Source organism: Pithys albifrons, chromosome 18 (genome assembly GCF_047495875.1).
Source record: "Pithys albifrons albifrons isolate INPA30051 chromosome 18, PitAlb_v1, whole genome shotgun sequence".
Classification (NCBI taxonomy): domain Eukaryota; kingdom Metazoa; phylum Chordata; class Aves; order Passeriformes; family Thamnophilidae; genus Pithys; species Pithys albifrons.
In genome coordinates, this window is record NC_092475.1 from 10,052,738 (window position 1) to 10,069,984 (window position 17,247).

Genomic DNA, 17,247 nt, shown 5'->3' on the forward strand with positions numbered 1-17,247 from the left:
GGCGGAGCGGTCCCCGCGCGGGGGGCGGGTGCGGGACGTGCATCGCGGGGAGACTGCGGGGGACACGGACCGCAGCGGGCACGGACCGCGGGTTCTGCCCACTGCGGTGTCTCGGGGTGCCGGAGCATCCCCACGGTGTGGCCCGCGTGGGGAGGGGAGAGTGTGGACCCCTCTTGCCAGCGCTACAGAGCGCCCCGTCACTGCTGGGGGACCGGGGTGCGCTGCCCCGCCCAACACGCCCCATGTACCGGGGAGGGGGACCCTGGACGGCCAAGCACGCCTGGGGTGCCACCCTGCACCCCACATGCAGGGCGCACAGGTGACACATATGCCACACACCCCGCAGCGCAGTACATCATGGAACCCCAGCACGCAGAGCAGGGTTTGCGTGGGTTTCTAGCGTGGCACGTGTGGGGTTCCTGAACTGCATCCTGGTGGTTTTTCCTGGGGACAGCCCTCCCGGTATGGCTGCCGCTGGCGCAGCTCCCCGACGGAGCCGGGTCTGTGTCTGCCGCAGCTTCCTCCACATAGATCCCAGCTAGATCTGTGCTGGCGTGGAAAGTGGGACCGGGCTTGCAGGGCAGCCTGTGGCATCCTGTCCCTGGGGGACGTGTAGGGAGCCCTGGGTCTCTGGACATTCTTCAGCCGCTCTCTGGCCCCGGCTGGAGACCACACAAAAGCAGGGTTAGCGAGCGGATAAGCCATTGAATTAGGAAGCGTTTCAGAGCAGTTTGCTCCATTCATGTGTTTAAAGCCTGCAATTTCCCTTTCTATGTGCCCATGGCCTTCCTCCCCATGCCCTCCTTCCCATCAGGACACCCGGGGGCACGCTGGGCACTCAGGCTGCCCTGGGCTGGGAATGATGTCCCGGGTCCAGTGGCAGACGCATCTCTGCTCCCTGACGGGCAAGCAGCTGCCAAGGGCAAGCACAGCCCCACTGCAGGTGAGGTTGGAGGGATATACCCCACATATAAATGCATAATTATATGCATATATGCATATGTATACAATATATATACACACATACATACACACATCTGTCTGCAGGCCCATGGCAAGGCAGTCTGTGCTGAGCGGCTCTTATCTCACACCCCAGCTCATGGATGGGCCTGCAAGGGGCATCATTTTCTGAGGGGCGCATCCCCGAGCGCACTCCTCATATGAGCACTCCCTCTATCCTGCTGCTTCACTTGCCTCCAAAGGGACATGCCAGAGCACACACACATGTACACACATGTACACACATGTACACACACACACTCGGAGCCCTACAAGGTCATTTAGGGTCCTACTCAGTGTCTGGGCATCAAAAAGGCAAGGGCACACCAGGGGAAGTGCTTAAACCTGCCCTTATAAAAATGAGCAGTGCATGACAGCACTCTAAGGGATGACAGGACACTGGGGATGTGCTCAGCTGAGCCAGAGACACTGGATGGAGTCTGTGCTTGGTGTTGGCACAGGACTCTCAGCCCCATTCTCTTCGGGGTGAGAGGCTGGGGAAGTCGCTCCTGGCTTGTGTAATAGCCTTGCTCGGGACCGGCAGGAAGCAGCCGGCTCCCAGTGGTCTTAAAATAGATGAGCATTATGGGCACACCCTTGTTTTTGAGGGCAAAACCTGAGAAGAGAGCGCAGACATCAGGAAAGCAGAAAAGGCAATTCCCTCACTCCCCAAAACTGCCTGTTGTGCTGATGAAGAGCATCTGGCACAGTGTGTCCCCAGCTCTGGAGTGCTGGATGGCTGGGGCTGGAATGTGGAGGATGTGGTTTGTAATGAGGTGTCTGCAATGATATTATTTCTTCTCCAGGTTTGGCTAATCACGTTTTAGCCTTGCATTATCTCTCTGTGTCTGAGATGCTGCATGCCAAGGAATTACACTGTTTAATTTGACAGCTCATCAAACCATCTTTGTATGCCTGCTGCCTGCCAGCCCCATTTGGTGGTCCCAGCCCTGCACTGGCCAGGCTGTGCACAATTGCCCCCCACCCCTCAGGGCAGCAAAAACTTCTGTTACATTCCTGTTTTGCTTTTGAAGAAATGCCTTGGATAATATTCATCGTGGGGCTGTGAAGGGCTGGGGTTTCTCCAATCTCCTCTCACAAACACCACCGGTGAAAAGGGGATTTTCCCCTCTGAGTGGCCCCAGCACCTTCCTCCTGCACAGTTCCGAATCATGGGATGCCAACCCCCACATCCTGCAAAATTCATGGAGCAGCTGCATCCTCCCACCAGGAATAGGCTGACAGCCAGGTGACCTCCGGCTTAAGGACAGCCCCTGGCCATGCTCAAGGGCTGGGGAACAACATCCAGGGCCAAAAGCTCTGAGGCCACCCCACAGGTGAGTGTGGTGGGTCCCTGCAGCCCAGTCTGGGGACACCAATGTCTGGGAATGGAGACTGTTGTCCACCACAGACATGTCCCTCTCCTGCCCTGGGGACCATTCACTGAGAGGAGGTGCCCGATCCTCATCCAAGGGAGGGGTGCCTGGCATCTTGCAATCCCTGGGAGAGATGCCCCACTCCAGGTTATTTATTCATTCCCGCCTGCTCTGCACTGCCTGGGGTGGGTAAACGTGACACCAGCCTGTGGGCTGAGAAAACCACCATCAGAGAAACGCTTCCCTGGTGCTGCAGGCAGCATGATCTGGAAAACCAGCAGGGGAGGCGGTGCGGAGTCGCCTCCTGCCCAGGATGGTGTTGGCAGACGCAGAGCAGTGTTTTGCCGGGGATGGAAAGCAGACCCGCCTGGGGCTGTGGAGCTGCTGCGGATGCTGGCGCAGCGCCCGCCTCGTGCCGCACGCTCTCCGAGGAGCTGGGCAAAGCCGTGCCCACAGGCAGGGCTGCCTCCCCCCACACCCTCCTGCCCCTTCCAGGCATCACAAGATCCCTCTGGATTACAACCGGCACCTGGTGGGAAACCCATTGCAGCTCCAGGCTCCCTGTCCCTGCTCCCTTGTGTTGCAAGGGGAACACAAGCTTTTTTAATATCCTGAATTCACCTGGTTTCAATTTCCAATCCTGGAATCCTATAAGACTTCAAGGGGGATGGGGCTGCATCCTGCAGGGTTTGCAGCCTCCCCTTGGCTGTCAGGCCCTGCCTGTGGGCTCACCATATGCAAGATCCAGTTTCATCCTACATTTTGCCCCCTCCACTGGTCACGTCACCATCACCTCAGCCTCCCTGGCCACCAGACCCGAGCCTTGTTGTGGGGCAGGAAAACCAGACTGGGGTGGAGGCACTGAGGCAGGCGAGGATGGGCACTGTAGCAGCGGTGGGATGCATAATGGGATGTGGCACGTTTGTGGCCATTTTCCTGTTTGCACAATGAGTCAATGGGGTCTGGGAACTCTCCATGGAAAGAGTGGAGTGTGTGGTCCTCACCCTGCTGTGCCACAGGCAAAACCACAGATTAAACCCTCTGGGCTTTCTGCCCAGGACAGAGCCAGCAGGGTAATGCCTGTGCTCCCCGGTGTCCAGAGGGACCTGGGTGCTCTTCCAAGGGCCAGTTTTGCACCAACATACTTCTTCTTGCTGACAGGGAGAGAGGCACAACACGCTCCAGCCTGGGACATCAGCCTGGCCTCCCATGCCACCAAGACTGGCCAAGGCACCTTGCCATGCCCAGGGAGAAAGTGGATCTGCCAGCAGTAATGTTGGGGTGGGGGATCTGTTCTGTGGGAGCCCATCCCTTCCCACTCCATTCAACATTTCCCTGCTCACCAGTGTAGGGTATGGGAATTTAATTGGCCAGGTTTGAGGCTGTATAAATAGAAAAGATATTTTTACAGGCTGCATTGTTCCAGGCACGGGCAGGTTGGGAGTACAATGAGCCCCTTTCCCTCTCCACTGGCATTTTCTCTGCTGCACCTTGGAAAGGCCCCAGAGAGTAAACGGGAACTCCTGCCAAACTGCGAGTTTGTGCAGCCACAACAAAGATCGCAGCAGGCAGCAGGAAGCCCCGCTCGGGGCTGGCTGCCCAGAGGCTCCTCAGCTGGCTCAGCCACCCTCGGGGGGGGGTTTGGGAGCCCACCCCCAGCACTGGGGTCACTGGGAGGTCCTTGTCGAGGAGCCAGGGCCCCAGATCTGCTCCATGATCCTGAACAACACCAGGCCTGGGCTGCTCATTGTCTGTGTCCTTGCTCAGTCTCCCACCCTTCCCAGCCACGAGGGGAAGGAGAGGGAGCTGCTCTCCCTCCATCCCCCTGCCCGGGGAGGGCTGCAGATTAATAAAGGGCGTCAGAGAAATCAGGCCAGGAAGCAGCTCAGGTCTTGCTGCACCCCCCGCTCTTGCTCTCCACTGTCCTGGTAAGGGGGTTTTCCCAGGAGCAGGTGAGGAGATAGCCCGTGGAAGGTGCACTGATGGTCAGGAAACTCACAGTGACCACTGGTCAGTTAGGGATGAAATGGAAACAGGTAATTCCTGCTGGGGCTGGGAACAGGAACTGGGCAGTGCTGGCAAGCTGGGAAAAGCTTGGAATGCACAAACCAACCCAGAGAAGCACAGCACTGTATGGGGAGCACAGATGTGGGATTCCAGGGAGCTGATGGACCACCTCAAGCCCCAGCATTAATGTGGTGAGCTCAGGAGCCAACAGCAGGTGCAGGCTGGGAAACAGTCCTACCAGGGCTCCAAAACACCCACAGTGTGACACTGTAGGAGCAGCTTCTCCACCCAGTGAGGGTCTGGCTACATGACCACACAACCTACCACAGAGCCCCTGTGACTCCACACACAAGCAGCACACCAGCTTCAGCAGCTATAAAAAGAATTATCCCTTCCAAGAGCCACAGCCAGGTAATGCATTTCAGATCCCTGGCATCATAAACTCACACTGTTCTCAACAAAACCCTGATGCAGACACCACTACAGGGTCAATCCCAACCCACCTGACCCCGTCCTGGCCTCAGCATCCTCTGCTGTACACAGCAGTGCCCAGCCCACTCTCTCCCCCAGCACAGTGACCACGGGGACCTCACAGCTCAGGGCCAGAGGTGAAAGAACACACAGACACCAACACTCAGTTAAGTTGTAGGAATTTATTTTAAATAACCTACAGTTGATTAAAAGGGAATTCATGATAAAAATAGAAGATACTTGTTGAGGAAAGGCTGCAGGAAATGGTCTTGCACACACACTACGCTAACAATGCCTCTAAGACTAATGATTATAGCAAAAAAAGGTTTCACATTAAAATTCTGCTTTTTAATTTTTTAAAATTTTTTTACACAATTACAAAAGAAAAAAATAAAAGCCCTAAAATCTTGATTATTTTCCTTTTTGGACCAATGCTCATTTCCCTCGAAATTTATTGACCTGTGAAACTTCTTTTTACACAATAAAATCTTTCAAGTAAAAGAGGGGAGCGGGGCTTAGAAAAAAAGGGGGGAAAAAAGGTAAAACAGTCTGACAAACCTAAAAAGTAGATAATTCTGGAAGTGTACAGAGAGTGTTCAGAACAAAGGGTGATGGGAACGTCACTTGTTTCCAATTTCATTTGTCCTCAAATTCCACACTCATCTCCCCATCACACGGCCCCCTCCCCCCACCCACTCCCCAAATCTACACGATCTTTAAGATCAAAAAAGAAAGAAAACTGTTTAAATATTTTAAAATAATTAAAAGAAATAAAAATTCACATTTAAAAAAAGGAACACTCAAGTCAGGAGGCCGAGTTCCCATCACAATTTGCTCTGAACAAATGTGGTGGATATTTGTAATTCATGTTCCAATGCCATGACTGTTTCAAGTGACAAATTGGAAAAGACTTGGGTACTTCCATGACTATAGTGACAGCTGTAACAGGTGCGTTGGGTTCCTTAAATTTTGTTTATTTGTTAAATTCTGAAATGGGGTGGGAGGGGGAGGGGAAGGGCAGGGGTTAAGGAGTCCATTTTCTATTAAAATATAGAAGTTATTGCAAAACCCTAACTGTAAAAACGCACCAATATAATTGGATTTTGTATACAGTAGCTAAAGATTCCCACGCTCTCAGTGTGATGGTGAATTTGCCTGGCGGAAGGTTGACAAATCCCCCATCCACTTGCCCTGCCTCAAGAGAAAACCCACACAAACCAGACAGCTAGATTTTGGATCTCTGAAACATTTTTAAATAAGTTGTCCATAGGACAACTGGCTCAGCTCCTTTAGGATATTTCCAGGTTATGCTTTCTGCAAGGTGTTGGCTGTTTTATCTGATGCTCACTTGCCCCTTTCCTCCCCCTTCCCCAGCATCCAAGGACAAGTAAGGCTCACAGTTTATCAATCTCCCTAAAAACCAGGCTACTCCCTTTTCCCATAAAATTCAGCTCAATAAAAACAGGTTAAAACTCATAGTCTTCCTCTGCCATGTCGATAGCCCAGGCAAATTTCTCTCGTTGGGTTTTGTTATAAATCTTCTCTATAGGAATCCCCCACTTCTTACACCTGCAAGAGAGGAGATGCTGTTAAGAGTCTGAGATAAAAGGGAAGGCCGCAGTCACTGTCCTCAGCCACAGCCCTCATCTGCTACATGGGGGGATGAGACAGAAGTGAAGAGGTGGAGTGGATCACCCCAGCACACCCCAGGTAGGTGCTTACCAAGCAACAGAGATCCTGGGATCCAGATAGTTGAGTTTGGAGGTGCCCAAAGCAATCTGCTTGTTCTCCTCCCTATCTGTAGCCTGAACCTCCAACTTCATCAGTTGCTCCTCAATCCTCTGCACTGCTTTCTTCTTGCTCTCCACTGTCCTGGGGTGGAAAAGAACAAAGCATTGAATTCCTAATGCCCTGCCAGCACTGTGGGAACCCAAAGGGACTCTGCTCAAGGTAAGCAATGCCACCAGCCACACAGGGCAGCTGTGTCAGCACAGATGGTGACATAAAACACTCAGCACATGCAATTAAGAATTGACATTTTCAAAGAGGCAGAGCAGGAATCTTAAGCAGCAGTTTTGTTTTAAAAGGTTGGAAGCAACAGCCTGAACTGTTCTGATGCTACACCCACTCCCAAACCAGCCCATCTATCCCTCCGGAACAGTCATGCTGTGATCCTGCTTTCAGAGCTCCCATAACTCAGCACCCCTGGGGCTGCTCTGCAGAGCCCACACGGAGCCTGAGTACATTGTCTGCTCCGTGGGCTTCCAGTGGAGAGAGCGGAACCCAGGGAGGTGCGTGTGCAATTAACTGTGTAACTCCTGGCTCCCCAGTAACACAGCCCTGCTGCACACTGGGTCACTGGGCAGCAGTGGGGTGGGTGAGCCCTGGCAGGTGCTCAGCTTGGAGGGCTGGGCAGGAGTGACCACATCACAATCTGCAGTGTCAGATCACTCCTCGGGTGGCCATTTCTTCGTGCATAGATGGAAGAGGGGAAAAGAAAACCTTCCCAAATCACAGGCCAGGAAAACACAATACAGGGCAAAGGACCCCTTCTGGGAACATTGCACAGCCCAGGAACACCAGCCTTACTTTTTAGACTTCTCATCCCTTCGGACCTTGGCATCAGCTTTGGCGCTTTTCAGTTCCCTCCTGGCATCAGCTAATTGTTCCTTCTTGGCATCAATCTAGGAGAGGCAAAACCAGACAGCAGCACTGTGAACAAGCTCCTGACAGCTGTGGCAGTCACCCCTGGGCAGCATGACCAGGGAGCAAGTTTGTGACCATGTTCAGAATCTATCAGGGGTCAGACCCACTTCTGCAAAACAATTAGGCTTCTGACCTTTCACTGTGCTGCACAGCCAAGTGTGGTGAGATATTCCCCTGAGAAAACACGGCTCTGCTAATTTACAAATACAAGGTGGTGCTGGGAGCTTTCTAACACAGATATAACCAATCAGGCAAAGAAATTGGCTTGGTCTGGCCTGACCAACAGCCCCTGCAGGTAGCTTGTCTGCCTTCACTCTGTCCTGCCAGTACCTCTGATGGTAACACAGAAGGATGATCCCTGTTCCCTCAGCAGAAATCAGCCCCAAATCCTACACACTGAAAGGTATTAAGGTTTCAGGCAGTTCTTCTCCAGTAAGTTTAGGATTCAGGGAGATTTAGCATTTTGCAGCCCCTGTTCAACCATTCCCCAAGGTCCAGGATCTAGAGTGGAGGCAGCCAGGTTAGGTGTTATGGAAAAGCAGGGGACACTGCAGTGCCAAGCCAGAACTCCTTGTTGTGAAGGTTATTCTAAAGCCAGACCAGGGACACACCTAACCCCTTTGGACCTCATGGCCTTCACCAGAAACAATCTGCAAAGGAAGAGGTCAAGTCAGAGGGGCATAATGTACTATGTGCACAGTGACAGTGCTCTGGGATTCACATAACAGAGGTGGATGCCCATTCCAGGCTCTTTACAAGACACAAATCAGAGCTAGAGACTCCTGCTCTGGAGTTTCAATGGCAGCAGGACACACAGCTATGGAATGAAGGGCAGAAAAAGGGTCTGGTCTTGTTCTTTACAAATGAAAGACAACTCAACACAATCCCTTCCAGCTCACTGCTCCTCTCCAAGGAGGACCATTTCTGATGCAGCACTACCCAAATCCTGACAGGGAAAAGCAGGCTCTGCTTCCATTTCACCCCAAATTAAAGAAGTCCTGAATCCCAATATACAGGACTTGGAGCCCTGCACTGACCCCAGAGCTGGGCAAGGGGGAGGTACCTTGCTCTGCAGGTTCATCATGGACTTCTCGAAGGTTTTGGGCGGAGCTCTCTGGTGGTTACACAAAATGGCCACCGCTCTGTTGGCACGGTTATAGGAGAGGATCTTTGCTGGGATGTTGTCGTCCGCTGGGAAGGACAGGAAAGGGGTGAATGTGTGGGTTCTCCAGGGTGTGCAGCCCCAGCCTGTGTCCCACCAACTGCAGAACTGACCTTCCCCTCCCATGGGTCAGTCTCAACACTGCACTCTAATTACAGTCCCAAGAGCCTGACCACATCCATCTCAGGCCCAAACGCCTTCTGGCAAAATTTTTTCATTGCCATTGACACCCTCTGTCAGTTCAAGAGGGGAAGCACTGCCATGCCCAGAGCAGAGGACAGCAGGACCATACTGTTCAGGACACTACTGGGCTTCACAGATCGACAAGCCCACTCTGTAAAGCTGCAAAGTGCAAGCCAGCCGTGCTCACAGCTGTTGTGAAGGAGTAGCTAAGAAATATGGGGCTGTTACAATTGCATCTGCCTTGACTGACATCTACAGCACCTTACAATTAACAGAAAGCAAACAGACTTGGTAAAGGACAGGCGTAACTTAGCAGGAACACACTGGTGTGCTCACACAAGTCACCTCCTCCCTGCCCCAGTGATGGTCTGCTCAATTACCCCAAAAGGTTGAACAGCAGCAGATTTTTTGGTCAGACCTCAGCTGGGTCCCAGCTGTACTGGGAGAAATGCAATGAGGAAGTGGTAAACAAATATATGACTTGTGGCTCAGGCAAGGAAGTCAGGTCTGTATTGCAGGGTAAGATCTGTTCCCCTCACAGTTTCAGGGACAAGACTTACGATTAGTGAGCTCTTTGAGCTGCTGCTGTAACGTGATGGAGGCGTTGTAAGTACGGAATACCTTGGCTGTCAGTCCCTCCATAAGGTCTTGAAGGTGTTTATTTAAGATACTGGTCTAAAGAAGCAGAAAGAAGATGAAAGTCAGCACTAGAATTGACCATGGCATTTGTGAAATCTCTGGACCACACAGCTCAAAGCTGGAACCTGGTGTGCTCAGACCTGACCACAACAGAATAGCCACAACATTACTGAAACCACAGGAAAAGTGAACAAAGAACCAACAAGTATTAGATTTGCTACAAGTACCACAAGTGGCCAAAAAAGATTTCTTCAGTGTGGAAGGTTTGGTTTCCAGTAACTCTATATATGCCTGAACCACCACAGTGCTCCCACAGAGGCAAGTGTGCAGATGGGGATTGCATCTGAAAATCTGTCCCCTCACACATTCATCATCTCTGAACTCTGAAAAAACCTCTCCAGGTCAGAGCCATAGGCTCACCAGGACCAAGGCCCATCACTTTGGGAACCTGTGGGCACAGACACCAGACTGAGACAGACTCTCAGTGCTTTTAGGCTGCTCTGGAAGAAAACGTCCACTGAAACAATTTCTGGAACAGAGCAGCTGTTCCTGGTGCGCTACCACCCTCACCATGAACTATGTGCTTACATTGAGACGGTCAAAGAGGTCATCCTCAGGCTGCTTGTTCTCCATGAATAGCTGAAGATTCTTAAACACCTGCAGAAAAAGAAAAACAGGAACTTGAGGCACACAGATCAGACAGTCCTGGGCAGCAGTAGGATGCATGGAAAACAATACTGCCAGGGAGCCAATTAAACTGTTCTCAGGGAACAGTGACGATGCTGGCTGCTACTTTCCAGCAGGCAAAGACCCATCCCTCAAATCAATGCTTGTGTTGCAGGTTCCTCTCCAGCAAAAGGAGTCCTGCACATTCAATGCCCTTATCCTCATGCCCTAGATCAAAACTGCAGGAGACCTAACAGAGGAAGAGACCTTGAGAGAAAGAAAAGCTACTGCTTTTCCCTTTCTCTCCATAATTACTCCAGCCACAGAGACCCCACAGCCATTTCTCATGGAGTCAAGCTATCAGAAACCAGCCCTTCTCATTGCTGCATTGTTTCACACAGTTTCATCCCAAACGAGTCTCACTGGGGTAGGGAGAATAGTCAAAGCATCTCTGATTATAACAGAGACCACAAATCCCAGCTCTGCACGCTCCAAATCTCCAGCTTCTCAACACCACACATTCATCTATAGACACCCAATATACAAAGATTTCTAGTTCCACAATAATCAGTTCCCCATTGTAAGCACTGAAGAGACACCAAGAGATGCCAACACCAATAATTTTAAACAGAAAAAAATGTTTTCTTCTTTAAACAAGGAAGTAAGAATTCCAGCACATGTTAATTTCCAGAGGAGCCATAGTTTGATTTTTTTCAGTTCTTTGACTCTGCAGGAGCCCAACATTTACTGCTGACTGTCATTACAATTACCACAGCATTACACATGGGGCATCTAACACACTGTGCTGACTGCAGAGCTGTGGGCCAGATGCAGAGCTGTTACACCCACAAAAACACAAGTCTTTTTGGGTAGTGCTCTCCAGGTTCACACTGCTGGATGGGGATTTATTCTGGAACATGGCCAAGCTCACAGCAAATTTGAAACTGGTGGATGACAAAGAAATAGAAGAACTGACATGGTATAACAGAAAAGTCTTGGCTGGTAGACACCCAGGTTCAAAAGCCAGAGGTACTACTCCATAGTCTCTGGAGAACCTAAGATCAAGACCCACCTCCCCTCCCTGAGAGCTCAGCTCCAACATGGAACTGTGACAGAGAAAAGAGCATCATCAAGGCCCAAGTCAAACTGCTGCTCTAGCAGTGCTGGCAGACAGTATTTCAGAATCTTTTATCCTGTTCCTTGTCACATGGACCTAAAACTCTACCACCTACAGGGGACAAAACCAACTCTGCTGACCAGAATGAGACCCAAGAAACTCTTCTAACAGTTATAGTTATGTTATGCCAACTCTTCATACTGAGACCACAGAGAAGAGCAGCAAGATGTTTAAACATCTCGTCTGCTGGGCTATGTCATGCCATCTTCCCTGGCACTGACGATAAAGAGGTGTAACATTAACAGACTTATTTTCTGGCTGGGTATCTCACCAGTGACAAAGCAACCTGTTATTGGCATCAAAACTGTGTTGGCCACATTTCTGTGCAGTTCAGTCTGTGTATGTGCTTGTGGAGATGCCTTACCCTTTTCTCAACAGGGACTTTGTTGTAGTATCGGATGGAGTCTTTTCCGAGGAAGTCAAACTCAACCACGTATTCCTGGCCATCCAGTTCAGGATGCAGCTTGATGTGCTCTACTCTCAGGGAGCAGCAGCCCACGGTGTCAGCTGTCTCTCCTTCTTCTTTTTCATTACCAGCTCTCAGGGCAAGCTACATTGATAGCAGGATAAGAGAGGTTAAGGAATTCAAACCATTTCCAGAACACAGATGTTGGAAACTTTCAGACACTGGCCTAGAATCAACAGTGTCCAGAGGAGAGTATTTCCTTTTTTTTTTAAGAGTTTAAGCCTAAATGTTTTATCAACTTTTGCTCATTAAGTAATTCAAACTGTGAGACAGTTTTCTGATTAAAGAAAATTAATTTCCAGAAGTGTGGGGTTTTTTTACATCAAACTGACTTCCATGTGAACTCTGCTTGAAACAAATTATACAGTTCAGCAGTTCATCTTCTAATATTCTTATTCACTGCACACTAAAAACACTTCAAATAGCATATAGGTTATATAAATTATCTAGAGGCTACACTTGGCTGTGTAAAAATATGCATTTTAACAGTACTGGCTAAACCAATGTCTAATTCTTGAAAAAAAAAATCTACAGTGTTCATATGAAACCACAATTATTCACATCAAAATTCCCCAGTTTAGATCAAACCATTTTGAACAAAACCTGTTAATTTAGCTGGGCAAGACACCCTATGTTACCAGGGAACAGCTCTCTGGGAATTGGTTTTATGTTGCTTTAAATGCATCAACACAACTGCAGTTTTCTTTACGCTGTGGTGAAAAAATTAGCATAATTACAAAACCTCACAACTGCAACCTCATACTGAAGAGGTGACAAACCAGCAGAAACTCCCAGCAGGAAAACTGAAACAGCTGGAGACAAAAGGCCCACACAAACTTCCCAGTAATTCAACTGGGCGATTCTGGAACCAGGCTGTGAATTTTGCCTGAACTAAACAATGCTGCCTGAAATAGCCACGTTCAGTACAATAGTATATTGCTCTGGATTCCAGGTATTGGGAAGGAAAAGTAGATGGGAGTCTGCCCACCAGGAAGTCTCAGGATACCTTAGTAACTGGGCTCAGTTCTGCCTTGGAGACAAACACTGAGCATTCCCAAGAATTCCCAGCGGAACAGGAAAGGCAGGGCTGTGCTGGGGAAGCAGCCTCACCTTGTCAATGAAGTACAGTGCCACAGCCCTCTGCCGTACTTTCATCTCTTTGGATTTCCAGTCTTCCCGATATTGATTCCGGATTTTATCTACACACTTCTTCAACCTCCGGGCTGTCTCATACTTCTGCCAGTCCTTCTCACCCTGCAGAGAAAGTTGGAATAGAGTCAGCATCAGAGAGCAGGCAAAGGACCAGTTCCAATCTGCAGCTCTAAGCTTTGCAAGCCTGTGTGTGCAAGTGGTCTCTCTGCATGAAAGCACTGAGATGTTGCTGCTGAGCAGCTCAGCTTCACGCTGTGCTGCCACACAGCTGTAGGTCATTCAGACTGCCATGATATTAAATGCTTCCATGGAAGCAACTATAGACACACAAAAGATATGTCTTCCCTGCCTCTCAGCATATAAATGGTTTCCTCTGCTTTATTCAGATGACACTTATGTTCCTTCAGCTGTGTAATTAAACACCCATAAAAGGTAAAAGCAACATCAACAGTTCAGCATCATTATTATATATTCAAGCCACAGCAAAAAGAGGGCAGGAAATTCACAAGGAACAGAGATTTTACTTTTTTTCCCTATACTTGAGGGACAAACTCCTTGTTTCCAACCCAGGAAAAAAATCTCTTAGAAAAAGACTTGATGAGAAGAGCTTAAATCCCTGCTTTTATGGACTGGATCCACTGACTGGTTATTTGCTCCCACAGCAGGGTTTGTTTTCCTTCAGTCATGAGCTCCTTACCAGCCTTCTCAGTCAGGAGCCTGGCCAGGTTTTTAATTTTACAATCAATTAACAACCCATGTTTAGAACTTCACTACCTGAACAGGCAGGGGAAGTTAAGGCCAAAAGTAGGGAAAATATCCACCAGAATAAGTCCATTCTTGGATAAATTGTTTCCTTTTAGGTTCACACTGGTTAAAGGATCCCTACTAGGAATGGCACAATGATGCATTGCAAGAGACATTTTCCAGATTTCACCTGCTCTCCTGGGCAGTAACTGTCTTGTCTCTTTTCAAGGGGAACAGGAGCACAGAAGCTTTCCTTATGCTTTTCAATCCCTGTAGGATGACATAGCAAGGCAGCTTTACCTCCTCTCTCTTTCCTAACCAAGAGCTACATTTGTTTTTTGGAGAGATGACCCAGAAGATTTTGGCTTTTTATTTTTAACTAGACTTTTACCTTAATTCTTGAGCTAGGGTTCAACATGATGTATTTGATAGAGCCTTGGATGTTCTCAGTCCATGACACCAGCCAGGTAACCTTGTTATCATGCCGGACTTCCTTCCATTTGTGCCCTGGTGGAGGGGCAGGGATCTTAGAATCCCTACAAAAAAACCAGAAAATAAAAACTATTTAAAGAAACTCCCACCAACATCAAAACAGAAAAAGAATAGCATCACACAAAGAAATGACAGGGAAAGAAACTGTGGAAACATAGGTATGTATCTCCACAAGCATGAAACCAAGTGAAACAAAATAGAGTCAAAGGTCAGGAATGTCACTGTTACCAATATGTACCTGCTGAAGAATGATAGTAGAGGTGGGACACACTTTGCTAAGACCAGCTTTTATTTGTGGACACATTGTGTGGACACTTATCAGGATTACAAACTGAAGAGAACCCCATCAAACCTTAGCCTTCAACGTCAAGGAAGACAAAGCAGGGCAACCTGAGAGAAAATTAATTTCTGGAAATACTAGCAAGAAAGACAGTTTAAGCAGATGTAGGCTGTAGGCGTGAGGAAGAAAATATGTTGACAAAGTTCTGCATGAAACCCATGATTGCCTTGTTCAGTCTTTGCTTGTATGACTCAGTTTCTTATCCATGTAAGAACAAGATAAGCAGCATCCCTATTTCTGCATGCTTGAGTATCAGCCCAGATAGGGTTTTAAAACATAAGCTCTCCTGTCTGGAAGCAAAGCCAAGGTGTGAGGCATGCAGTGCTCACTTGCTGCAGTTGATGATGATGTCTTCTGGCATGATGCGTCTCTTCAACATGCCCATTTTGGGATGGTTCCCACGACCTCGGAAGAGACCTGGTGGCTCAATCTTGAAGTTGGCAATCCTCTCCTTGTGGTTGTCCATCACACAGTAACCATAATCCTTCAATAGCCGCTCGTTCTCCTCTTTGATTTTCTGGAAAAAGCCAAAAGGAAAGATGGTTAAGGCACCACGCACATCTTTAAATGTCAAACCTTAAAACATTTTTATATTTGCACCACACTAATGCTGAAGACACAACCCAAAATCAGATCCTCATCATGGCAAGTGTCCCAGACTGGCCAGAAAAGCATTAATAAAAGGGAAGCAGCACAAACAAACTGGAAAAAGGGAAAGAATGTGTGAAAACTCTCTGAAAACTTCTATTTGAGATGAGTGCTGATGAAGGCAGCTAGAACTCTGCAGAACAGAGGCACGTTCCTCTACCCACATATCGCAGCTACAAGGGCAGCTACAGCACAGCAATGCTGCTTTATATTCTATATTTAGCATTTGGCATCCATCAGACTTTACATCTTGTTGTTTATGTATAAAAACTCTATGTATAAAAGATTCCTGTATCTGAACTGTGCATTGGAAAGCAGGCAAAGGAATGTCTCCAGGCTGCTACATGTCAAGCCTGTGTCAGCAAATGGTCTCATAAGCAGAACACAGTCTCCTAGGAAAGAATGTGCTGAGATTTCACTGCATACTTCTGTGCCTGAACTCCAATTATATAGAAGGAAAAATAAAAACATTGCAGCTCAAAATAAAACATCTGACCTATAGACAGCACTGCTGCACCAGCTAAGAAACTAACAGAAAAAGCCACTTCTGCTCCATTGTAAGAGCTCCCAACTACAGGAACTGAAGGGCTAACACGTATTTATCAAGTGGAAACAGCAGTAAGACATGGGCTCTCTATTTTGGTGGGATCCCTCTGACCCCAAAGGCCGTAATTTCAAGCTTCCAGGCCCCTCATTCAAAGGAAAACTACTAGAGTATTGCCAAAGGTAGTAATTCTCTCCCTACAAGCTACTATAGCCATGCTAGTGGATAATAAAGTTAATTTTTTATTAAAAAAACAGCATTAACTGATGCTTAAGATTTCTTCTCTCATTTTATTCACTAATGGCATTGCTTCATCTCTTCTACCATCCTTATCTATCCTTAACTGAGTATTCACTGCTCTTTATTGTCCAGGGACGAGTGAACCCATGGAGGCAGCAGCTCGGATTCTCCTTATTTACTTATGCAGTTACTTTACTTAAGCAGTGACTTACTTAACTTTATTTTCCTAAGCAGGATCAGCCCTATCAGTATCATTTCAAGTCAGGATGAAGATTCAGCTGTAAACACAGTCCTCTGCTCCACCTGAGGTGCACAGCACAGACTCCTACGTTAACATGAAAGCCATAATCTGATGTATGAACAGCAAGGCAGGCAGAAGAATGAGTACACAAAGATGTTTATAAGCCAGCTAAGAATCACGAAGTCTCCTAGAACTCCCTCAGGTACCTGTTTCTCCTCCTTGGACATCTGTTTCCTGGCTTCCGACTGAGCTTTGAAATATTGGCTCATGTGGGTGAAATCACACTTGCTGAGGCTGGTGATAGTGCTCTTCTCTTCAGAGGTCATTTCCTTGGAGAAAGAAAGCAGTGCTTTAAGTTTTCATACATAGTGAGGTCTCATCCATAGCAGAGCTGTCTGTACCCCAGGCAGCCTAAGCAGGACCAACAGACATGTTCTCACAATAATCCCCCTCAAGAATCCCCAAATTCTTGCACAGGTTCACTCCAGCTGAGGTCAAAAAGGAAAGGGCAAGAAGCAGAGCCTTTGGACTCTCCGTAAGTGTTGGGTAATGCTGCACCACTTTCCAAAGCTCTCTCACATCCAACAATGGCTGGAACTGCTGAGGGATTCAGAGAATAACCCAGACACCCAACCAAAGAAAGAGCATCAAACTGATCTAAAGGTTTGCTCTCATGGCTGATGACTGAGCTGAAGTTCTGAGTTTTAGGTCTTTAGAAGGTGTTTCCTTATTATAAAGCTGGCTCTTCCACAAGGCACTGAACAGTCAGATCTGCTACACCCCATCATGCTACGCCAGACATATTTGGTTTGGAGAAGCCTGACTTCATTGGTTTAGGAAGATATTTATTATAGGTGAAACTACAGGATAAATGGAAAATTTCACAGCTAAGATCTGAGGCAGCCTTTAGTTGCCTCAAGGTAACTTTTGTGTGCATGGACCAGAAATCCCCCTTTACTGCCCAGTGCTGAGGAGACACTGGCCATGTCTGCAG

General features: G+C 48.3%; 1 protein-coding gene across 1 annotated transcript in view; it reads right to left on the minus strand.

The window, feature by feature from the left end:
* Positions 1–5,015: 5,015 nt before the first annotated feature.
* TOP1 (DNA topoisomerase I) overlaps positions 5,016–17,247 on the minus strand; it is a 66,377-nt gene continuing 54,145 nt past the window's right edge. Inside the window, exons 11-21 of the mRNA XM_071572751.1 lie at positions 16,460–16,582; positions 14,910–15,097; positions 14,140–14,284; positions 12,963–13,106; positions 11,751–11,936; positions 10,132–10,200; positions 9,465–9,579; positions 8,623–8,750; positions 7,443–7,537; positions 6,576–6,725; positions 5,016–6,422 (exon numbers count right to left, since the gene is read on the minus strand). Of these exons, the coding sequence (XP_071428852.1) occupies positions 6,320–6,422; positions 6,576–6,725; positions 7,443–7,537; positions 8,623–8,750; positions 9,465–9,579; positions 10,132–10,200; positions 11,751–11,936; positions 12,963–13,106; positions 14,140–14,284; positions 14,910–15,097; positions 16,460–16,582 (1,446 nt within the window). The 3' untranslated portion in view covers positions 5,016–6,319. The remainder of the gene's footprint in view (positions 6,423–6,575; positions 6,726–7,442; positions 7,538–8,622; positions 8,751–9,464; positions 9,580–10,131; positions 10,201–11,750; positions 11,937–12,962; positions 13,107–14,139; positions 14,285–14,909; positions 15,098–16,459; positions 16,583–17,247) is intronic.